The sequence below is a fragment of the Crinia signifera genome, chromosome 7 (assembly GCF_055691185.1).
Source record: "Crinia signifera chromosome 7, ASM5569118v1, whole genome shotgun sequence".
Classification (NCBI taxonomy): Eukaryota; Metazoa; Chordata; class Amphibia; order Anura; family Myobatrachidae; genus Crinia; species Crinia signifera.
Genome location: NC_139223.1, coordinates 169,946,273 through 169,972,349, shown reverse-complemented (window position 1 = coordinate 169,972,349; position 26,077 = coordinate 169,946,273). Strand labels below are relative to the sequence as shown.

At 47.2% G+C, this 26,077-nt stretch overlaps 1 protein-coding gene across 1 annotated transcript in view; it reads left to right on the top strand.

Annotated features, from left to right (window-relative positions):
• The window catches only part of ESYT3 (extended synaptotagmin 3), a 66,117-nt gene that overhangs the window by 31,130 nt on the left and 8,910 nt on the right, over positions 1–26,077 (top strand). Inside the window, exons 5-11 of the mRNA XM_083154329.1 lie at positions 1,561–1,630; positions 3,011–3,100; positions 4,026–4,081; positions 7,366–7,486; positions 11,779–11,955; positions 19,460–19,542; positions 24,953–25,001. Coding sequence (XP_083010455.1) covers positions 1,561–1,630; positions 3,011–3,100; positions 4,026–4,081; positions 7,366–7,486; positions 11,779–11,955; positions 19,460–19,542; positions 24,953–25,001 — 646 coding nt within the window. The remainder of the gene's footprint in view (positions 1–1,560; positions 1,631–3,010; positions 3,101–4,025; positions 4,082–7,365; positions 7,487–11,778; positions 11,956–19,459; positions 19,543–24,952; positions 25,002–26,077) is intronic.

Genomic DNA, 26,077 nt, shown 5'->3' with positions numbered 1-26,077 from the left:
AATGCTTTGGCCAGGGGGAACGTGCGTAATAAGTTTCCCCCGGCTGTGGCATTACCCTGTTGGCTGTTTGGGTCCCTAGTCATTTTGTCCCCTGTATTTTGGGAACCAGGACCAGCCCATGAGCATGTTTTAAAAAAATCAAGGGGGACTCTATTTCTTTTGCCCTGTGATTTTTGTTTTTTTAAACCAGGACGGCTCAATGAGCCTGGGGCTGGTTATGCTCAGGAGGGGGACCCAGAGCTGAATTTCCCATTAGGCACGTGAGGCACTTGGATGCCTGTGATAGTACTGTCAGCCCAAAATGTACCAATAACTGCAAAATATCCACTGTACTGTACTATATTCCATCTTAAATAGAGTGTAAATGGATAGGACAAGCAGATACTGCCCCTATGAACTGTCCTACTTAGTAAACATTATTGTTGTGCCTAGGGGCGTCCTCATCCCTAAATCCGCCCCTGGGGGGGACCCCATGCCATTATTTTTTTAAATGTTAACTTTTACACATTTTTTAAGACAGAACCATGTACAGATCTCAATGATATGTGCATGGTTCTGTCAAATTTGCCTGTCAGAAGCTGTCCTATATATATATTTTTTTTTTTTTTTGCGATTTTTGGAAACGTTAACCGAAAATCACAGCCTATTAAATTTGCAAGTTGTATACTTTATAATGGGAAAACATCTGGATGTGAATTGTAGTTTGAGAAAAAACTTGACAGATCAGAATGTGCAATTTTCGCAGCAAAAAGTGCGATTTTTAGCACAATTCGCATCCTATTAAATGTACTATTTTCAGAAAACGTGGCACTTCGGCCGTTTTTTGCAAAAAAAAAAATCGTAAAAGCCAAAAAAATTGCAGTATTTTCTCTGCATGCAGAAATAATACATAGACACCTGGGGAGTAGATTTACTAAGCTTGTAAAGCAGACCGGCACTGATGCCTGATGCAACCAATGAGCTTCTGGCTATCATTTCTCCATTGTATTTTATAAAATGATAACATGTCATTGGTTGCTCTGAGCAACATGCACACTTCCAAGTACTCTGTAACTACAAATCCCAGAACACCTGGAGAAATTACGTGTCCAATAGGAGCAGAGTCTTGTGTTAGGCTCAAGGACGAGTCCAGGAGGGAATTCAGAGCATCCACCTAATATTCCCCAGGTCTGCAAATCAGTGCTGTCCTTATTTAATTTCAACGCAATCATACAGGACAGAGGAATGCGTCCGAATACTCCCTAAGCCCCCCCACACGATGCATAGTCACCCCGGCGCCCCACTTCATGTGCACCAGCGTTATAGAGGTCTCTGCAAATTCAACTGCTATTGTAGTCTTCTACTGTGCCTATAGGGGGCAGAGCAAGCTGGGAGTTGTTGTTCACAAACTGTTGCGTAACAGCCAAATACCAGCGCTTTCATAACTTTTTGTAAAATAGAAATATTGGTCATTTATTGGAATTGTGCTATATACTGTATAAGTGATTGGTCCCATTTACAGTGATTATATGAGACGCACGTTAGATAGTGACCGTTTCCCAATCTGTAATCTCTCTATAGCTACACAGGAGACTGTGAGATTAACGTGGAGGTGAAGAAGTTGTGCAAGGCCGGTATAAATGGAGTGCAGGTGAGTGTAAACATCAAAGACAAACATTGTATCGGCTTAGAGTTAATTGTCATGATGCCTGTTTAGATTGTAACAGTTTCTCTACCATTAACCTGTATGCTAACCACAGTGCTACCATGCTGCCAATAGGGGGAGAGCCATTTGGTTGGCTCTTGTATTGGATACTAGTAAGCCCGTTCTAAGCAAAAGTTTTAAAGCTAGTCTGCTACCTTCTGTGTAGGATGGCCAATCCCGGGATCGGGGGGATCCCAGGTTTCGGCCCCAAATCACCGGGATTGGAGTTTCCAATCCCGGGATTTCGGGATTACACTGCGTGCTTGCGCAGTCTAATTCCAGGCAGCATCTGAGCACTTGCTCAGATGCTGCCCGGCTGTTCCAGACCTGACGAGCGGCTCTGCACAGCATGACGTGATGACAAAGGTCACACTGCGCAGGCCACACTCTTGCATCACTCGCTTTCCCGGCCTGCCTGTTCAGTGCTGCCCCCACACGCCGCTCCCCAGCTGTATCACCTTCCCTTCCCTACCCGCTTAATGCTGCGCCTACAGACCGCTCCCCGACCACAACGCCGGACCCACCATGAAGGTAATTGTCTAGGTTTGGGGGGGCGTGGCAGTTTTTTTAAATTAAATTAGGGATGCCAATCCCAGGATCCCGGGATTGAGCATTTTTCAATCCCGAATCGAGAGAGAGAGGTAGTAGGATGCGATTTTGGGGTAAAAAATGGGTGAATTTGCACAATGAGCAAAAATCGCAAATGTAATAGGGTGCAAATTGCAATTTAATTCTTACATGTTGCAGTAAAAATCACAGGTTACAATTCGCATCCAGATGTTTTGCCATTATAAAGTATAGAATTCGCAAATTTAATACGTATACATTGTTACCAAAAATTTCCGTGACCAAAAATCTCCAGTAATCGTAGGAGAATTCCCTTTCTACCCCTGAAACCGCATTTAATTATGTTTGCGATTTTGGGCAAAAAATGCATTTTTTTTCATACATGCGATTTAGTGCGATTTTGGAACCTTACCAAAAATCCCATCCTACTACATGTCACCCCTAGTGTTTATTACAGATCTGGACTAATGTGAGACATTAATAAGGGATTCCCTCTTATGTACAGATATAGCTGCGCCTGTTTGGCGCGCTAATGTTGCACTTGAGGCACAGATTTGCTGTGCCTCGCTCTATGAGATAAATAAGACGCGCAAGCATGGCTTCTACAAGAATCGCCACGTATGTCGCACTTGGTGATTGGTGCAGCAAAGATGACGGTGGCTACATCTGTAGTTCTGCTTCCCCAGTGATATATGTCCCCTAAATCTGTGACATCTTCCAATGTAATATTGCGTCAATGTCCTCTGTGTCTCTGACCAGATCCATGGAACTCTGCGGATGATCCTGGCCCCTCTATTGTCTGATGTGCCCTTTGTTGGAGCTGTGACCATGTTCTTCATACAAAAGCCGGTAAGAGCAATGATAATGGATTGTCAGCCATTCTGTTGGCCGGGCGAGTGAACTGTAATCACTGATATACAGAGCGTTAACGAGACGGCTTGTGCTTGGATCTATACACATGGAGATGTATATGGCGTTGCTTGTCGTCCAACCCATAGAAGGGGGGATTTACCATACTGGGTGACCTTGGGGGTCTACCCGAGGCAGGACCCAGGAGGACACTACACTGCCCATCAACCACCCGTGATGCTGATTCCGCCACAGTCCAGACAGGGAACATCACCACGATTAACTTCTACGTCTGGAAGTGTCCAACAAACATTGAATGTCCACTGTTTGAATGAGTCGTTTTCTAAAGTGATTTTACCTCCGCCCCAGTAATAATAATTCCCCCCTCATCATCTAACCATTATAATAATCTCACCCCATCACCTTCCCTGTTATAACACTATCACCCCATGACCTCACCCATCATAATTCATAATAGTATCACCTCATCACCTGACCCACTACTCCCGATACATTTAGTAAATAATAAAGAACATATGACAATGGCCCTTATTCAGATCTGATCGCAGTACAAAATGGGCAAACCATGCTGCAGTGCAGGTGGGGCAGATGTAAAATATGCAGAGAGAGTTAACTTTCAGTGGGGTGTGCTGAAACTGAAATGTAAATTGCAGTGTAAGAATAATGCAGCCAGTATTTACCCTGCACAGAAACAAAATAACTCACACAAATCTAACTCTCTCTACACATGTTTCATCTGCCCCATCTGCAGTGCAGCATGGTTTTGCACATTTTGGGAAAAAGTTTGTACTGCGATCAGATCTGAATAAGGGTCAATATGGGACAGGTGGGAGAATGCGTATCTCGGCCACAGGAAGTGCGTTTTCGCTACTTGTTTTATTGACCTACATTTATTTTGTTTTAGCTGCTGGAAATTAACTGGACGGGATTAACGAATATACTAGAGATCCCAGGAGTCAGGTAATTCCTTTATATTGTACTGGTGTATTAGTGGTAGTCTTCCACGTGGCCGATAGTGATACTGGGCGCACTGTGCGGTGCTGTGCTGTCAGTACAGCTCATCCTTTAGTATACGGATGTAGGGTTTCCCAGTCTTGTGCACAGACAATAGGATGATATAACTTCTCCGCACGCAGCCTCATGTACCAACATGCCAGGGACCGCAGAACCGGTATTTCCAGACTGCCGGGAGTACATCACTCATTTACATTGGGGTTGTTGAACAGGAGATTCCCCGAAGGGCGTGTCAGCAACTTATAACCAGTGTCACAGTGGGTAAGAGATTCACAGGGGCACCTATCACACAACCACCACCATAAGGGAGGGCCAATGTCTTCTAAGCATCATTCCGCTGGCACAGTGGGTAAGAGGCACACAGGGCACCTATCACACAACCACCACCATAAGGGAGGGCCAATGTCTTCTAAGCATCATTCTGCTGGCACAGTGGGTAAGAGGCACACAGGGCACCTATCACACAACCACCACCATATGAGAGGGCCAATGTCTTCTAAGCATCATTCCGCTGGCACAGTGGGTAAGAGGCACACAGGGCACCTATCGCACAACCACCACCATAAGGGAGGGCCAATGTCTTCTAAGCATCATTCCGCTGGCACAGTGGGTAAGAGGCACACAGGGGCACCTATCACACAACCACCACCATAAGGGAGGGCCAATGTCTTCTAAGCATCATTCTGCTGGCACAGTGGGTAAGAGGCACACAGGGGCACCTATCACACAACCACCACCATAAGGGAGGGCCAATGTCTTCTAAGCATCATTCTGCTGGCACAGTGGGTAAGAGATTCACAGGGGCACCTATCACACAACCACCACCATAAGGGAGGGCCAATGTCTTCTAAGCATCATTCCGCTGGCACAGTGGGTAAGAGATTCACAGGGGCACCTATCACACAACCACCACCATAAGGGAGGGCCAATGTCTTCTAAGCATCATTCCGCTGGCACAGTGGGTAAGAGGCACACAGGGCACCTATCAAACACCTCCAGTCCAGTCCCATTATATGGGGCGTGAGGAGGTGCAGGGACACCACTGAGGGGTTACTCAGGGAGGTGTAAAGTCATCAGACGATATTCTCCTTGCTCACGGTGACTCACGTTGTAGAAGTGGGACGAGAGCCCAGACTACTTGGAATCCGTGTTCAGCCATTAACTCACTCAGCAGCCAAAGCGTGAAACCGGTTCTGCTATAAATCATTACATATAAAGCCGCAGTGTCATCCAAATAGAATCTTAAAGACTGAGGCTGATGGAGAGTTGGCGAGAATTGGACACACGTGATGACCCACTAGAAGGGTTCATGGAAACATATTGCATTTATAGGCTAACACAGGGAGGGGGGTTCCCAGTTGCCCTGAAATCCCCCACAGAGCATCAAACATGAGTTGTGCAATGGTGCCTGGATCCACAGTCATGTGGCCATTCTCATTTGCCAATAACAAACCCCGCTTTACGTGCAGTAGGGAACATAGGCCACTAGAAGTTGGCACCTATCATTATAGTATCAGCAGTGTGGCTTACCTGTTCTGCCAGTCGTAGATAGGTCCCAGTACCTGTCACTATGTCTTAGTCGGCATTGCAGAGTATGTTTGCTGAGGAATCTTCTGTACCCAGCTTGTCTGCTAGGTGAGATGGGCACGGTGCCCGCAGAGTAATGATCTGTGTATTTGTTTGAGCATATTTTTATTTTATGTTACAACCAGATGAGAACAAGGGACAGTTTCCTTACTAAGAGTTAAGTGTTATCCTAGAACCTGCCAGGTGGCTGTACTGCCAGGTAAACACAGAGGGGAGGAAGCGTATAACATGGTCTGGGAGAAGCCGGGCAGTGCCCAAACAGTGACTTTACACACCTCTCTCACCCACATACGTGTTACATTGAATGCAACGTGTCACCTGTACAGTGTCTGCTCTCAGCACTGTGACATTACACGCCTCTCACCCACATACATGTTACATTGTATGCAACGTGTCACCTGTACAGTGTCTGCTCTCAGCACTGTGATATTACACACCTTTCACCCACATACATGTAACATTGTATGTAACGTGTCACCTGTACGGTGTCTGGTCTCAGCACTGTGACATTACACACCTCTCACCCCCATACGTGTAACATTGTATGTAACGTGGGCACCTGTACAGTGTCTGCTCTCAGCACTATGACATTACACACCTCTCACCCACATACGTGTAACATTGAATGTAATGTGTCACCTGTACAGTGTCTGCTCTCAGCACTATGACATTACACACCTCTCACCCACATACGTGTAACGTGTCACCTGCACAGTGTCTGCTCTCAGCACTGTGACATTACACGCCTCTCACCCACATATGTGTAACATTGTATGTAATGTGTCACCTGTACAGTGTCTGCTCTCAGCACTGTGACATTACACACCTCTCTCACCCACATACGTGTAACATTGTATGTAACGTGTCACCTGTACAGTGTCTGCTCTCAGCACTGTGACATTACACACCTCTCACCCACATACATGTTACATTGTATGTAACGTGTTACCTGTACAATGTCTGCTCTCAGCACTATATTACACACCTCTCACCCACATACGTGTAACATTGTATGTAACGTGTTACCTGTACAGTGTCTAATCTCAGCACCGTGACATTACACGCACCTCTGACCCACATACGTGTAGCATTGTATGCAACGTGCCACCTGTACAGTGTCTGCTCTCAGCACTATGACATTACACACCTCTCACCCACATACGTGTAACATTGTATGTAACGTGTCACCTGTACAGTGTCTGCTCTCAGCACTATGACATTACACACCTCTCACCCACATACGTGTAACATTGTATGCAACGTGTCACCTGTACGGTGTCTGTTCTCAGCACTATGACATTACACGCACCTCTCACCCATATACGTGTAACATTGTATGTAATGTGTTGTATCCACACTCCTGGCCCAAACGTAATAGGGTGTGAGAGTCAGAAAGTGAGAGATTATCGGAGAGTTTACAAAAAATGTTAAAAGCGCCAGTCATTTACACTGATTGCTGCTTTAAAAAAATGGGGAAAATCTCTCACTTTCTGAGTCTACACCCTATTAAATTTGGCCCTGTGTTTTCAACTGTATCCGCTTGGAAGCAACTAAAGTACCCCTGTGGAACCTTATAATTAATAATAATTTATACTGCATTTTTTCCAGCTCTTAGTAACTATCCTCTTGCTTATCTGTAACAGTGACATGTCGGACGGTATGATTGTCGACCTTATCGCTTCATATTTAGTGCTGCCCAACAGATTCACGTTCCCTCTGAGTAGCCTGGTGAATGCTGCCCAACTCCGCTTCCCAGTGCCGCATGTAAGTATCCATGATTATTGGTGAAGCGCTAGCAGATGAATACATGTGTATTATACTATGGTGAGATATACAAGGAGAAAGTGAGTCAGGATAATACTGAAACGTGGAGTACAGTTCTCAAATTATGTTATGTTCTATTATATTGTGGAATATGGGATTGCAGTGAGATCAATTAGGAAGCAGTAGATGTGTGGTGAGATAATACATTATGAAGCAGAAGATGTGAGATAGGACATGAGGGATCGGTAGATGTGTGGTGAGATTGGACATGAGGGAGCAGTAGCTGTGTGGTGAGATAGGACATGAGGGAGCGGTAGATGTGTGGTGAGATAGGATATGAGGGAGCAGTAGATGTGTGTGAGATAGGATATGAGGGAGCAGTAGATGTGTGTGATATAGGACATGAGGGATCGGTAGATGTGTGGTGAGATAGGACATGAGGGAGCAGTAGCTGTGTGGTGAGATAGGACATGAGGGAGCAGTAGATGTGTAGTGAGATAATACATTATGAAGCAGAAGATGTGAGATAGGACATGAGGGATCGGTAGATGTGTGGTGAGATAGGATATGAGGGAGCAGTAGATGTGTGTGAGATAGGACATGAGGGATCGGTAGATGTGTGGTGAGCTAGGATATGAGGGAGCGGTAGATGTGTGGTGAGATAGGACATGAGGGAGCAGTAGATGTTTGGTGAGCTAGGATATGAGGGATCGGTAGATGTGTGGTGAGATAGGACATGAGGGATCGGTAGATGTGTGGTGAGCTAGGATATGAGGGAGCGGTAGATGTGTGGTGAGCTAGGACATGAGGGTTCGGTAGATCTGTGGTGAGATAGGACATGAGGGATCGGTACATGTGTGGTGAGATAGGACATGAGGGAGCGGTAGATATGTGGTGGGATAGGACATGAGGGAGCGGTAGATGTGTGGTGGGATAGGACATGAGGGATCGGTAGATGTGTGGTGGGATAGGACATGAGGAAGCAGTAGATGCATGGTGAGATCAGACATGAGGGAGTGGTTAGATACATTAGGAAGCAGTAGATGTGTGGTGAGATAAGACATGAGGGAGCAGTGAGGTACATTAGGAGCAATAGATGTGTGGTGAGATAGGACATGAGGGATCGGTAGATGTGTGGTGAGATAGGACATGAGGGAGCAGTATATGTGTGGTGGGATAGGACACAAGGGTGCGGTAAGATACATTAGGAAGCTGTAGGTGTGTGGTGAGATAGGACATGAGGAAGTGGTGAGATACATGAAGTAGCAGTAGATGTGTGGTGAGATAGGACATGCAGGAGCGGCAGCAACGGACTGGGCCGCCAAATTGCAGCATGTACGCAACCTTTGTCGCACGCATGCACACGCAGGTGCGTGCACACGCAGGTGCATGCACACATGCACCCTGCTTGCATGCGCTGCCTCTCCCGGCTTTCAGGAGAGAGGGGAATAGGGCAGTGTGATGCCCCCCTCTCCTGGACCTCAGCGGCACACAGAGAGAGCTGCCGGACCAGCCGTGAGTCCAGCGGATCTCTCTGTGTGCCGATCGGGAGGTGGAGCCTCCACCTACAAGAAGATATCAGCCCACCTGGCCATTGGCCCCTGAAGGGTACTTGTGTAATAACTGGGTGCCCGAGAGATCGGGTCGGAAAAAATCAAATGCGATGCGATCAACGCAATTTTCCATCGGATTCAATGTTAAAATGGTCCTGTTCATTTTCCCACTATCCAAGTGGGCATAGAGTTGATTTTATATAGCATGGCGAGCCCGAGCCCAAAGCGTGGGGACGCGGAAACATTTTAAGTAATCCATGTCCCGTCGCGGGGCACGCTGCGCTGGCCACGCTTCGGGCTCGCTGCGCTCGCCACGCTATATAAAATCAACTCTATGCCCACTTGGATAGTGGGGAAATGCACAGGACTATTTTAACATTGAATCCTATGGAAAATCGCGTCCATCGCATTACATGCGATTTGGTCGCGATGCGATTTTACCGCAAAATCGCATCTGATTGTATGCCTTAAGTTAAGGCATACAATTAAATAATCGGGCGCCCAGATATTACACAAGTTCCGCCAGAAGTGCCAGATGGCCAGTCCGGCCCTGGGGAGCGGTAAGATACATTATGAAGCAGTAGATGTGTGGTGAGATAGGACATGAGGGAGCAGTAAGATACATTAGGAAGCAGTAGATGTGTGGTGAGATAGGACATGAGGGAGCAGTAGATGCGTGGTGAGATCAGACATGAGGGAGTGGTTAGATACATTAGGAAGCAGTAGATGTGTGGTGAGATAAGACATGAGGGAGCAGTGAGGTACATTAGGAGCAATAGATGTGTGGTGAGATAGGACATGAGGAAGCAGTAGATGTGTGGTGAGATCAGACATGAGGGAGTGGTAAGATACATTAGGAAGCAGTAGATGTGTGATGGGATAGGACACGAGGGAGCAGTGAGGTACATTAGGAAGCAGTAGATGTGTCGTGAGATACATTAGGAAGCAGTAGATGTGTGGTGAGATAGGTCAATAGGGAGCAGTAAGATAGATGTGTGGTGAGATAGGACATGAAGAAGCAGTAGGTGTGTGGTGAGATCAGACATGAGGGAGTGGTAAGATACATTAGGAAGCAGTAGATGTGTGATGGGATAGGACAAGAGGGAGCAGTGAGGTACATTAGGAGACAGTAGATGTGTGGTGAGATAGGACATGAGGAAGCAGTAGATGTGTGGTGAGATCAGACATGAGGGAGTGATAAGATACATTGGAAGCAGTAGATGTGTGATGGGATAGGACACGAGGGAGCAGTGAGGTACATTACGAAGCAGTAGATGTGTGATGAGATACTTTAGCAAGCTGTAGATGTGTGGTTAGATAGGACATGAGGAAGTGTTTTGATAAATAAGGTAACAGTAGGTCTGTGGTGAGATAGGACATTATGAAGCAGTAGATGTATGGTGGTATAGGACATGAGGGAGCAGTAGATGTGTGGTGAGATACACTAGGAAGCAGTAGATGTGTGGTGAGATCAGATATGAGGGAGTGGTTAGATACATTAGGAAGCAGTAGATGTGTGATGAGATAGGACATGAGGGAGCAGTGAGGTACATTAGGAAGCAATAGATGTGTGGTGAGATAGGACATGAGGGATCGGTAGATGTGTGGTGAGATAGGACATGAGGAAGCAGTAGATGTGTGGTGAGATCAGACATGAGGAAGTGGTAAGATGCATTAGGAAGCAGTAGATGTGTGATGGGATAGGACACGAGGGAGCAGTGAGGTACATTACGAAGCAGTAGATGTGTGATGAGATACTTTAGGAAGCTGTAGATGTGTGGTTAGATAGGACATGAGGAAGTGTTTCGATAAATTAGGTAACAGTAGGTCTGTGGTGAGATAGGACATTATGAAGCAGTAGATGTATGGTGGGATAGGACATGAGGGAGCAGTAGATGTGTGGTGAGATACATTAGGAAGCAGTAGATGTGTTGTGGGATAGGACATGAGGGAGCGGGAGCGCAGCGGTAAGATACATTATGAAGCAGTAGATGTGTGGTGGGATACATTAGGAAGCAGTGGATGTGTGGTGGGATAGGACACGAGGGTGTAGTGAGATAAATTAGTAAGCAGTAGATGTTTGGTGAGATCGGACATGAGGAAGTGATGAGATAAATTAGGTAAAAGTAGGTCTGTGGTGAGATTGGACATGAGAGAGCAGTAGATGTGTGGTGGGATAGGACATTATGAAGCAGTAGATGTGTGGTGAGATAGGACATGAGGGCACGGTAAAATACATGAGGAAGCAGTAGATGTGTTGTGGGATAGGACATTAGGAAGCAGTATATGTGTGTTGAGATAGGACATGAGTGAGTGGTAAAATACATTAGGAAGCACTAGATGTGTGGTGGGATAGGACATTATAAAGGAGTATATGTGTGATGGGATTGGACATGAGGAAGCGTTAAGATACATTAGGAAGCAGTAGATGTGTGGTGGGACAGGACATGAGGGATGAGTAGGTGTGTGTGGTGAGAGAGGACATGAGGGAGCAGTAAGATACATTAGGAAGCAGTAGATGTGTGGTGAGAGAGGACATGAGGGAGCAGTAAGATACATTATGAAGCAGTATATGTGTGGTGGGATTGGACATGAGGGAGCAGTAAGATACATTAGGAAGCAGTAGATGTGTGGTGAGATAGGACACGAGGGCGCGGTAGTATACATTAGGAAGCAGTAGATGTGTGGTGGGACAGGATATGAGGGATTTTAATCTGTTTCTTTATTTCTTTGTCTCAGGGGGTGTTAAGACTTTTTCTGCTAGAAGCTGAAAACCTGATCCCTAAGGACACCTACCTGAGGGGCATGATAAAGGGCAAGTCTGACCCTTACGCTGTCACGCGGGTGGGAAACCAGACTTTTAAGAGCAAAACAATAAGGGAGAATCTGAATCCTCGCTGGAACGAGATGTATGAGGTGAGCAGGCAGCTGGTTTAGTAATTACTGGAACCATTTTGTTGTATTTTTTATGCTGAACATGCAGATACCCCGGGCCTCATTCTCAGCCACGCACAATTATGAATGTTGCCACATCTCGCTATTTTCCGCAAACTGTGCTTGGGTCATGGCCTACACACACAGCTCAGAGTGTCTAGGAGCGCTTCAGTCATGCACATCTCAGCCGCTTCTTGCCAACAAATAATAGGTGGTTTGTGGCAGCAACAAAAAATTGTATCTATAACTTTAAGAAGCGCAGGTCTGTTCAGAAAGTTTCACACAATAAAGGTGTCAAATACAATTATTTTAAAAAGAACACATAATTCACATTATGGGCGGGATGTATTAAAATACATCGCCGCCCGCCCGCCTCGATGCCAGCGCATATGTACTATCATATTCGGCTGGCATTGCGGTGACGGAGCCCCCCCCCACGATACCTGTACTCTGGTGTGCGGGGGGTCTCCGTCACCTCCCTGCTGCCTGGCTCTCCCCTCACGCCAGGGACAGCTAAGCAGGCTGTCCCCGGCGCCTCCTCCTCCCCCCTGCAGCCGGAAGGATGTCCGGCTGCTTCACTAGGGGGAGGAGGGGTTTACCTTCCGGGGTCCAGGAGGACCCTTCAGGAAGGTAAGCCAAAGGGGGGAGGGGTCGGCGAGGCGGCGGGTTTGCGTCGAAGGCGGCAGGCGGCGAAAAGAAGCCCATAGGCTTCTATAGGGTATCGCCACCCAAAGGTGGCGATACCCTTCAATGCAATATCATTTTTGATACATTGGAAAATGCGGTAAAACCTGGGTTTTACCGCATTTTCCGTTTGATACATCTCGCCCTATATTCCAAATTTCAAAGTGCACAATGAAGGGACACACAAGACATACAACATAAAACATATATTAAAATTCTATAATAGAACTGATTGCGGCTCAATCTTTATATGAGGCTATTTAGTAATTGGAAAAGTTCCTCAAGAGGCTATGGCATTCGTATAGTTACCAGTCCCGCGAATTTGTATATCCAATATAAGCTGTCCAGATGACTTTACTGCAGGGCTGAGCAAAACCGGCCCTCCAGATGTTGATGAACTACACATCCCAGCATGCCTTGCATCAGTTTCAGCATGGCCACATAGCAAACTAATGCAAAGCATCCTGGGATGTGTAGTTCATCAACATCTGGAGGGCCGGTGTTGCCCAGCCCTGCTTTACTGGGTCCTTCACTCCACACTTTACCAGAGAACTTCGGATGATTTTCGATGTGCAAATGTATTGCTGTGGGCAGACCTCAGGATGTTAGACTTAGTAGGAACAGTTGGTCCCCGGGAGTAGTAACAGAGGCTCTCACCAAAAAATGCATTTCTCCGCCTGTATCAGAACTCGGCGGCTTCCTCAGTTTGATCAGTTTTATTATAGAATCTTAATATATGTTTGGGTGGCGATACCCTATAGAAGCCTATGGTCTTCTTTTTGCCGCAAGCCCGCCGCCTCGCCGACCCCCCCCTCTGGCTTACCTTCCTGAAGGGTCCTCCTGGACCCCGGAAGGTAAACCCCTCCTTCCCCTAGTGAAGCAGCCGGACATCCTTCCGGCTGCAGGGGGGAGGAGGAGGCGCCGGGGACAGCCTGCTTAGCTGTCCCCGGCGTGAGGGTAGAGCCAGGCAGCAGGGAGGTGACGGAGAACCCCGCACACCAGAGTACAGGTATCGCGGGGGGGGGGGCTCCGTCACCGCACCGCGATGCCAGACGCATATGTTAGTACATATGCGCTGGCATCGCGGCGGGAGGGGGGGGGGCGCGAAGGGCGGCGATGTATTTTAATACATCTCGCCTCATAATGTGAATTATGTGTTCTTTTTAAAATAAATGTATTTGATAGCTTTATTGTGTGAAACTTTCTGGACAGACCTGCGTTCTTAAAGTGGTAGGTACAATTTATTGTTGCTGCCACAAACCACCTATATCTTGTTTTTCCAAGGGTACACACCCTGTATAAGAAGCAGCAGACTCTGCTCAGTTAAATCTATTTGTGTGATTGGTTTTGACACAACTAGCGCTACTATTTGTGACCCTAGGGTGTTGCTTGCAACATCGGAGTGCTCTCACATATGGGAAGCGTCATGTAGACATTGTTACCACATCTCCTACAGCAAGCATTGGGTAGGGGTAAGTGCCGTTACTGGCCGGAAGGCTGGTTATGGTACAGGCAAGAGGGGAATGTGTTCAGCATCTGCTGGAATCCAGACAACACTGAAGATGCCGGCGCCAGAATCCTGACCGAAGGGATGCTGAGCGGTAGGGAAGCAGGAAGCTGTAGTGTAAGGCTGTGGGGAGGGGGGTTAAGTTTAGGCAGTAAGGGTTGGGTTTGGCTAGGGGTGGGTGAAGGTTAGGGCTAGGCTGTGGGATACGAAGGTTAGAGTTAGGCACTAATGGGGAGGATTAGTGTTACAGGCACTAGGGTAGGTTTAGATGGCGGGGTGCAGGGGGGACTGTTAAGGTTAGGCTGCGGGAAGTTAGGGTTAGGGGCAGGGGGAGAGTAAGGGCTGTTTCACACAGTACGGTTCCTGCCGCACGGTGAAATCCCGTACGGCCAGGGAGCCGCGCCGCACTCAGCAGTTGTGAATGGACACTATTGTGTCCATTCACACGGGACGGCCACGGCCCGGCCGCACGGCTGCAGCCGGATCCCCCCACTGGAAGGGACGGCTGCCGGGCTGTGGCCATCCCTGCCATTATAAAATTCTGAGTGCGGCGCGGCTCCCTGACCGTACGGGATTTCACCGTGCGGCAGGAACCGTACTGTGTGAAACAGCCCTAAGGGCTGTTTCACACAGTACGGTTCCTGCCGCACGGTGAAATCCCGTACGGCCAGGGAGCCGTGCCGCACTCAGCAGTTGTGAATGGACACTATTGTGTCCATTCACACGGGACGGCCACGGCCCGGCCGCACGGCTGCAGCCGGATCCCCCCACTGGAAGGGACGGCTGCCGGGCTGTGGCCATCCCTGCCATTATAAAATTCTGAGTGCGGCGCGGCTCCCTGACCGTACGGGATTTCACCGTGCGGCAGGAACCGTACTGTGTGAAACAGCCCTTAGGGTATACTTACCTGACCCCTCCATCGGGATGCTGGTATTCTGACTGCCATCTATGTCTGTAATTGTGTATAGTTGCCATACTATGGGGCCCATTTATTGATGATCAAATGATCAATGCAATCTGGGCATGATATTATCAGGTGCTATGCTATGTGCGCCATTGTCTATACATGTATGACCCGCGGGTGCACGCGTCATTCGTCATTCGATGCGTACACACTGGGAGATATGACAGATAACTATATTATACACATGATGTATGTCTGTAACATATACTATACAGTGATCATATGTATGTTATTATGACATGGACTGCCATAGTGATGTATGTCTGTTGCATTGTGTCTGTGTGTGTGTCTATGACGTATGTGAGCCTGCCATAACTCATATGTATAACGTCTGTGTGTGTCTATGACGTATGTGAGCCGGACATACGTACCTCATATGTATAACGTCTGTGTGTGTCTGTGACGTATGTGAGCCTGCCATACCTCATATGTATAACGTCTGTGTGTGTCTGTGACGTATGTGAGCCGGACATACGTACCTCATATGTATAACGTCTGTGTGTGTCTGTGACGTATGTGAGCCTGCCATACCTCATATGTATAACGTCTGTGTGTGTCTATGACGTATGTGAGCCGGACATACGTACCTCATATGTATAACGTCTGTGTGTGTCTGTGACGTATGTGAGCCTGCCATACCTCATATGTATAACGTCTGTGTGTGTCTGTGACGTATGTGAGCCTGCCATACCTCATATGTATAACGTCTGTGTGTGTCTATGACGTATGTGAGCCTGCCATACCTCATATGTATAACGTCTGTGTGTATCTATGACGTATGTGAGCCTGCCATACCTCATATGTATAACGTCTGTGTGTGTCTGTGACGAATGTGAGCCTGCCATACCTCATATGTATAACGTCTGCGTGTGTCTGTGACGTATGTGAGCCTGCCATACCTCATATGTATAACGTCTGTGTGTGTCTGACGTATGTGAACCTGCCATACCTCATATGTATAACGTCTGTGTGTGTCTATGATGTATGTGAGCCTGCCATACCTCATATGTATAACGTCTGTGACGTATGTGAGCCTGACATACCTCATATGTATAACGTCTGTGTGTGTCTGTGACGTATGTGAGCCTGCCATACCTCACATGTATAACGTCTGTGTGTGTCTATGATGTATGTGAGCCTGCCATACCTCACATGTATAACGTCTGTGTGTGTCTATGATGTATGTGAGCCTGCCATACCTCATATGTATAACGTCTGTGTGTGTCTGTGACGTAGGTGAGCCTGCCATACCTCATATGTATAACGTCTGTGTGTGTCTATGACGTATGTGAGCCTGCCATACCTCACATGTATAACGTCTGTGTGTGTCTGACGTATGTGAACCTGCCATACCTCATATGTATAACGTCTGTGTGTGTCTATGATGTATGTGAGCCTGCCATACCTCATATGTATAACGTCTGTGTGTGTCTAACGTATGTGAGCCTGCCATACCTCATATGTATAACGTCTGTGTGTGTGTCTATGACGTATGTGAGCCTGCCATACCTCATATGTATAACGTCTGTGTGTGTGTCTGTGACGTATGTGAGCCTGCCATACCTCATATGTATAACGTCTGTGTGTGTCTGTGACGTATGTGAGCCTGCCATACCTCATATGTATAACGTCTGTGTGTGTCTGTGACGTATGTGAGCCTGCCATACCTCATATGTATAACGTCTGTGTGTGTCTATGACGTATGTGAGCCTGCCATACCTCATATGTATAACGTCTGTGTGTCTGTGACGTATGTGAGCCTGCCATACCTCATATGTATAACGTCTGTGTGTGTCTATGACGTATGTAAGCCTGCCATACTTCATATGTATAACGTCTGTGTGTGTCTGTGACGTATGTGAGCCTGCCATACCTCATATGTATAACGTCTGTGTGTGTCTGTGACGTATGTGAGCCTGCCATACCTCATATGTATAACGTCTGTGTGTGTCTGTGACGAATGTGAGCCTGCCATACCTCATATGTATAACGTCTGTGTGTGTCTGTGACGAATGTGAGCCTGCCATACCTCATATGTATAACGTCTGTGTGTGTCTGTGACGTATGTGAGCCTGCATACCTCATATGTATAACGTCTGTGTGTGTCTGTGACGTATGTGAGCCTGCCATACCTCATATGTATAACGTCTGTGTGTGTCTGTGACGTATGTGAGCCTGCCATACCTCATATGTATAACGTCTGTGTGTGTCTGTGACGTATGTGAGCCTGCCATACTTCATATGTATAACGTCTGTGTGTGTCTGTGACAAATGTGAGCCTGCCATACCTCATATGTATAACGTCTGTGTGTGTCTGTGACGTATGTGAGCCTGCATACCTCATATGTATAACGTCTGTGTGTGTCTGTGACGTATGTGAGCCTGCCATACCTCATATGTATAACGTCTGTGTGTGTCTGACGTATGTGAGCCTGCCATACCTCATATGTATAACGTCTGTGTGTGTCTATGACACATGTGAGCCTGCCATACTTCATATGTCTAACGTCTGTGTGTGTCTGTGACGAATGTGAGCCTGCCATACCTCATATGTATAACGTCTGTGTGTGTCTGTGACGTATGTGAGCCTGACATACCTCGTATGTATAACGTCTGTGTGTGTCTGTGACGTATGTGAGCCTGACATACCTTGTATGTATAACGTCTGTGTGTGTCTGTGACGTATGTGAGCCTGACATACCTCGTATGTATAACGTCTGTGTGTGTCTGTGACGTATGTGAGCCTGACATACCTCGTATGTATAACGTCTGTGTGTGTCTGTGACGTATGTGAGCCTGACATACCTTGTATGTATAACGTCTGTGTGTGTCTGACGTATGTGAGCCTGCCATACTTCATATGTATATCGTCTGTGTGTGTCTGTGACGTATGTAAGCCTGCATACCTCATATGTATATAACGTCTGTGTGTGTCTGACGTATGTGAGCCTGCCATACCTCATATGTATAACGTCTGTGTGTGTCTGTGATGTATGTGAGCCTGCCATACCTCATATGCATACCCTCCAACATGACCCATTCCATTAGGTACACAATGCTCTGTTCCTGGACTTCCTTGCCAGTGGCAGTTACAGAGGTTGGAATCCAGCACAGTCCAAAATTCAAAGAGGGGGGTCACATCAACTGCCAGTGAGTCCAGGACAGTGATGTTTGGAGTGGCAGTAGGTGTGGCTCCCCTTTTTGAATATTGGACTGTGCTGCACACCCACCTCTGCAACTGCCACTGGTAAGGAAGTCCAGAAACAGAGCATTTTGTACCTAATGGAATGGGACATGTTGGAGGGTATGCATATGTATAACGTCTGTGTGTGTCTGTGACGTATGTGAGCCTGCATACCTCATATGTATAACGTCTGTGTGTGTCTGTGACGTATGTGAGCCTGCCATACCTCATATGTATAACGTCTGTGTGTGTCTGTGACGTATGTGAGCCTGCCATACCTCATATGTATAACGTCTGTGTGTGTCTGTGACGTATGTGAGCCTGCCATACTTCATATGTATAACGTCTGTGTGTGTCTGTGACGAATGTGAGCCTGCCATACCTCATATGTATAACGTCTGTGTGTGTCTGTGACGTATGTAAGCCTGCCATACCTCATATGTATAACGTCTGTGTGTGTCTGTGACGTATGTGAGCCTGCCATACCTCATATGTATAACGTCTGTGTGTGTCTGTGACGTATGTGAGCCTGCCATACCTCATATGTATAACGTCTGTGTGTGTCTGTGACGTATGTGAGCCTGCCATACCTCATATGTATAACGTCTGTGTGTGTCTGACGTATGTGAACCTGCCATACCTCTTATTTATAACGTCTGTGTGTGTCTATGACGTATGTGAGCCTGCCATACCTCATATGTATAACGTCTGTGTGTGTCTATGACGTATGTGCGCCTGTCATACCTCATATGTATAACGTCTGTGTGTGTCTGTGACGTATGTGAGCCTGCCATACCTCATATGTATATAACGTCTGTGTGTGTCTGACGTATGTGAGCCTGCTATACCTTATATGTATAACGTCTGTGTGTGTCTATGACGTATGTGAACCTGCTATACCTCATATGTATAACGTCTGTGTGTGTCTGTGACGTATGTGAGCCTGCCATACCTCATATGTATAACGTCTGTGTGTGTCTATGATGAATGTGAGCCTGCCATACCTCGTATGCATAACGTCTGTGTGTGTCTGTGATGTATGTAAGCCTGACATACCTCATATGTATAAGGTCTGTGTGTGTCTGTGACGTATGTGAGCCTGACATATCTCATATGTATAACGTCGGTCTCTGTTTCCTTCCACCAGTTTGTGGTACACGAGGTCCCCGGGCAGGACCTGGAGATTGACCTATATGATGAAGACCCCGACAAGGACGACTTTCTGGGCAGGTCAGTGAGCGACATGCCTACAATCCAGATCCACATTGGGCGGTATTCAATGACATGAATCGTTGGTCACGGCGATTCTGATTTCAGATTCGCCAGCCATTCGCCGTTTTTTTTACGTCGATTCGCCACGCGTAGGGATTCGTCGGGAGTCGCCGGGACTAGCTGTGTCACCCTATTCAACGTGGCTGAGAATCGCCGCCCCCAACGGCGATTCTCAGCCAATCCGGCGTTTCCCTAAACAGCTTCAGTACTGTAAGAAATTGCAGTGAAATGCAAGAAAAATGCAAATTACCCTGAAAAAACGATTCCAATACAGCAGACTGCAAAAGCTGTGTAATCTCCTCAAAGGCCAAACGAAGGAGTGAGGTGGGGAGGAGAATCATGGGTAAGTGAGGTGCACCATGGGTAAGAACAGTGCATTGTGGGAGAAAAAAAAAATACCAGAAAAAATTAAATATATATTTGTATAGCACTTCTACAACCATCAAATCACACAAGGGCAGCAAATAATATTAGATTACACTTGCAGAGTGAAATTAAACACTTAAAACCAATTATTTCACAGGTTCATAACAAAGTTCACCATAAAAAGATGACGAGGGACACTCGGTGAGGAACGGCGATATGAAACAAGAAATAAGAATCGCCAACTTCTCATTGAATACACTTTTGGCGATTCATGGCGAATCCCGTCGACTACCGGCGAATCCCCATGAAAATTCCTATAGACAAAAACCGGCGATTTGTAGAGAATAACATTTGGCGATTGGTGCTTCATTCGCCGGTCGTCATTGGCGAATAGAGGTCGTTGAATAGGGTGATTCGCTTTTTCAGCTCCAAAAATCGCCGGCACACACGAAAAAAACACAGAATCGCCATAAAACTTGGCGAATCTGCCTCATTGAATACCGCCCATTGTGTACATACATTGGGCGGTATTCAATGTGAATACCTGCGAGGTGCAGCGAATCCTTTTTTGGATTCGCTGCACATTCGCCACGTTCCGGAGCCGGCGGGCTCCGGTATTCAACGAGTCAGGGGCAGCGAGCCCCTGACTGGCGAATATGAGCTCCTGCGGCGATTGCCGCAGGGAGCCTGAGGACGGTGCCAGGCAGAGAGATGGTAGTCTCTCTGCCTAGCCCAGACCTTTGTGGGGGGTTAGGTGGGCTCCCCGGGTGCCAGGCAGCACAGGCTGCCCCCCCGGGGGTGCCAGCAGGGGAGCGTATATTCACTACACACGATCGTAATGATCGTGCAGTGAATATATGAATATGTAATGAGCGGCTCGGCTCCGGCGCCCCCTGCTGGCTGCTGTGTAAAAAAAAAAAAAAAAATTATTTTTTAAATTAAATATATATTCATGTGCTTACAGCACATGAATAAAAATAGCATGCCCCTCCTCAGAATAAAATTCCTGATTTGTTGACACCAAATGTAAAAAACAAAACACTTTATTTTAAAAGTTCACATTCCACTTCGCCATAAAAAGATAGCGATTGCTACTCGGTGAATCATGGCGAAAAAAACCTTGAAATGTATTCGCCATGTGGTCATTGAATAGGGTGATTCACCGTTTTTGTCAGAAATTCGCCAAACAGCACAAATTCGCCATAAAAACCTGGCGAATCAGGCTCATTGAATACCGCCCATAGAGTTGCTGCAGACTGTATATCACCCTTTTCATACAGATGTGTCCTCATACATCCAGCCGCAGTACACCGTGCAGTGTGATATACCTCATACATCCAGCCTCAGTACACCATGCAGCGTGATATACCTCATACATCCAGCCTCAGTACACCGTGCAGCATGATATACCTCATACATCCAGCCTCAGTACACCGTGCAGCGTGATATACCTCATACATCCAGCCTCAGTACACCGTGCAGCGTGATATACCTCATACATCCAGCCTCAGTACACCATGCAGCGTGATATGCCTCATACATCCAGCCTCAGTACACCATGCAGCGTGATATGCCTCATACATCTAGCCTCAGTACACCGTGCAGCGTGATATACCTCATACACCCAGCCTCAGTACACCGTGCAGCGTGAGACACCTCATACACCCAGCCTCAGTACACCGTGCAGCGTGATATACCTCATACATCCAGCCTCAGTATGCCGTTCAGCATGATATACCTCATACATCCAGCCTCAGTACTCCACGCAGCGTGATATACCTCATACACCCAGCCTCAGTACACCATGCAGCGGGATATACCTCATACATCCAGCCTCAGTACACCGTGCAGCGTGATATACCTCATACATCCAGCCTCAGTACACCGTGCAGCGTGATATACCTCAAACATCCAGCCTCAGTACACCGTGCAGCGTGATATACCTCATACATCCAGCCTCAGTACACCATGCAGCGTGATATACCTCATACATTAAGCCTCAGTACACCGTGCAGCGTGATATACCTCATACATCCAGCCTCAGTACACCGTGCAGCGTGATATACCTCATACATCCAGCCTCAGTACACCATGCAGCGTGATATACCTCATACATCCAGCCTCAGTACACCATGCAGTGTGATATACCTCATACATCCAGCCTCAGTACACCGTGCAGCGTGATATACCTCATACATCCAGCCTCAGTACACCGTGCAGTGTGATATACCTCATACATCCAGCCTCAGTACACCGTGCAGCGTGATATACCTCAAACATCCAGCCTCAGTACACCGTGCAGCGTGATATACCTCATACATCCAGCCTCAGTACACCGTGCAGCGTGATATACCTCAAACATCCAGCCTCAGTACACCGTGCAGCGTGATATACCTCATACATCCAGCCTCAGTACACCGTGCAGCGTGACATACCCTCCAACATCTGAAGGGCAGAAATCGGTACACATTTAGAAAGGGGGTGTGGCCACATGTAAATGGGGCGTGGTCATGGGTAAATGGGGGTGTGGTCATGCCTCCGTTCCAAATGTGTACTGGGCTTTTTTTTTTTTTTAATAAGGGGATACTCTTAACTTTAGGAGCACTTAAATTCCTTTAATGTGACGTGCTGCAGCTCAGTCCTATGACATGTGATGGCTGCTGGCATATTAAATAATGAATTTATTTTCAATGTTCTGCCTACAATAACTCATGAATAATCTTTTTTTTTACATTTCAGATTATTCATAATATTGTAGGCAGAAGATTGAAAATAAACGCATTATTTGATATGTCAGCAGCCATCACATGTCATAGGACTGAGCTGCAGCACGTAACTAGAATGAGAAGAGATTAATTTAAAAAAAAGTTTGACCTATTAACTCCAGCCTCCGCCGGCCGCACCTGATGACCCGGGTCCCGCGGCCGCTGTATTCCACGCTGTGTGCAGTCAGTGATAGCTGATTGAAGCAGCTTTCTCTTCGCTCAGGGAGTCCTGGGTCCTGTCCCCTGTGCGCGACGCGTCATGATGTTATGACTCGCCGCGGCCACACGCTGGTCCGGGAGTCCTCAGCCTAAAGCAGCTATCTCTGCTGCACTTCACGCGCCAGGAGTCCTGTGTCCCCTGTGTGCGTCATGACATCATGACGACGCCGCATATGCTGGTCCGGGAGTCGGTACCCGCAATGAATGCACCCTTTGGAACGGGTGCTTGGCAAGCCTGGGTGTGTCGGGTGCTTGGCGCACCACTGACAGCCTGGGGGAGTCGGCTTTGGGCACAAAAACCGGTACATTCGGTACATGTTTTATTTGCCGGTACAGACCGTTAAAAAACGGTACTGTACCGGCAAATCCGGTACAGTTGGAGGGTATGGCGTGATATACCTCATACATCCAGCCTCAGTACACCGTGCAGTGTGATATACCTCATACATCCAGCCTCAGTACACCGTGCAGTGTGATATACCTCATACATCCAGCCTCAGTACACCATGCAGTGTGATATACCCAGAGCCGGCCCTAGTCTAAATGACGCCCTAGGCAAGATTTTGGCTGGTGCCCCCTAGCACCGCTGGGAAGGGGCATGGCCACACAATTTTACCCCCAATTCAAATTATGCCACACAGTAGTGCCACTTTATTCACATTATATCATGCGATGGTGTCCCTTATTCACGTTACATCACACAGTAGTACCACTTTACCTTATGTACATTACTTCTCACATTATACCCTTAGAAAAAAATACTGAGAAAATATTGTATTTTAACCACCTCCATGGCCACACTGCAACCCAGCACAAAGCAGTGTGTGCTGGGCAGAGGAGAAGAGCTGCAGCTGCTGTCACTTAAGGGGAGGGGGCCCGGGGCCCCCACTGGGCCCTCCCATCAGACTTTGGCCTGGGTAATTTGTACCCCCTACCCCTTTCTCTCGGCACCCCTGATAATACCACACAGTAATGCCCCTTACACATGACACACATTATTAATGTCCTTATAACCATAATGCCCCTTACACATTATGCCAACCTTTATTAATGCCCTTCATACACATAATGACACACATAATGCCCCTTACATATATGTTGCACATTATTAATGCCCTTATACACATGACACACATAATGCCTGTTACACATATGTCGCACATTATTAATGAATTTATACATGACACACATAATGCCCCTTACACATATGCCGAACACTATTGCACAACCAACCCACCCGCAGACAGCACTCGCACAGCCGCTAACACTGTGACCTCTGCCTCTGCTTGGATACAGATGTTTCCTCATACATCTTGCCTCAATAGGCCATGCAACTCCTGGCCAGTTCTGCTAACGTTGGGTGCCTTTTTTGCTGAAAATTCGTCTTATTTGCATTGTTATGACCAGCACACACAAGGAGCTTCCGATGATTAAAATGATATGTGGCATGGCTATATTCTGTGTGCAACTGTGGCTGTACCTGCATATGGAATGCTATGTTACAGTGATTTCCATGAATACACTATTTCATATGCAGATACAGCCTCACTCACACACAGAATATAGGCATGCTGCATATCATTTAAATCAGCAGAAGCTGCTGATGCCCCTAGGCATTCCAAATGCCCTAGGCAACTGCCTAGTTTGCCTGTGCCTAAGGCCGGCCCTGGATATACCTCATACATCCAGCCTCAGTACACCGTGCAGCGTGATATACCTCACACATCCAGCCTCAGTACACCGTGCAGCGTGATATACCTCATACATCCAGCCTCAGTACAATGTGCAGCGTGTTATACCTCATACATCCAGCCTCAGTACATTTTTGGCAAATAAAGACACCCATCGCTGTAAGATTCTCACGCAACCTGGCATGCCAATAGAGTTGTACGAGGACACATCGGTAGTGACCACAGCCAGGGTATGTGTCGCCACATGGGCCCTCAGTCAGCCCTCATTGCACTCCCTTAGATAGGACTCACTACTAATATGTAATGTATGTTTCTTGTATTCTGTAGCCTGGTCATCAATCTGGAGAGCGTCATGAAGGATCGGGTGGTGGACGAGGTAATAATGTCACCCTACAGACAGTAATATTTGATTTTTCTGGTCTATGGGTGAGATGCTCTAACATCCGCCGCCCTGCATCGCCAGGTAATTCTTGGTAATCGCATATGCACTAACATGTCCCTTGGGATGCAGCTCCGGTGCTGAACTTCCGGGTCTGAGACCCGAGAGTCCGTCTGCGCATACGCAGAGTGCCCGGTCTGGCTGCAGGGCATGCTGGGAGGGATCCCTCACACAGCTCTACGGTAACAAGCCCACAGCTAGGACACTACGGAGGGGCAATAGAGCATACAGAAATGCAGTAAAAACCCTGACAACTGGGTTTTTACCGCATTTTTGGTTTAGAGCATCCCGCCCTATATCTGGTCCTGCTTGTCACATCATTCACATGTAACTAACATCTCCTCACATTCCGGTACCTCTCATGAATACGAGAAAAATATGTGGTTTCCCCAGCACACCGAGTGACACCAGTAACCAGATATAAATGGGTGTGGTATAGGGGTCCGACAATCGGGATCACGACAGTCATTATCCCAACATCGGGATCCCGACTGGCCGGACCCAGACAGCATGGCGAGTGCAACAAAGCCCCTTGCGGGCTGTTTTATTCTCCCTCTATGGGGGTCGTGGACCCCCACGAGGGAAAATAGCCGACGCCCGTCGGGAACCCGGCTGTCGGTGTTTTGACAGTCGGTATCCCGACGTCGGGTGATTGCCTGTTGGGATCCCATCCGGCACCCATATAAATACTACATAGTAATAGAGTTCAGGAATCTTGGTTACATATATGTGCGCAATTATATGAATTATCCCCCAAGCTGTCATCAAGGCTTCTCTGTGTATTGGGGGGTCCCTATTGCTATATCTAGGTGTGGGGTGCGGCATAAACCAGAAAGCCCAGGAATATGTCAGATTGTCAGCTCAGGTTGTTTTGTGTTGATCACCAGACTTCTTATCCTGCAAAATCTATCCAAGTATTTTTCATATATTCCGGGTACTTTATATGGGAACCGTGCCGGATAACTACCCTTAATTGTTTTATAAATCACACAGTCTTAGAAGGGGCGATAGTG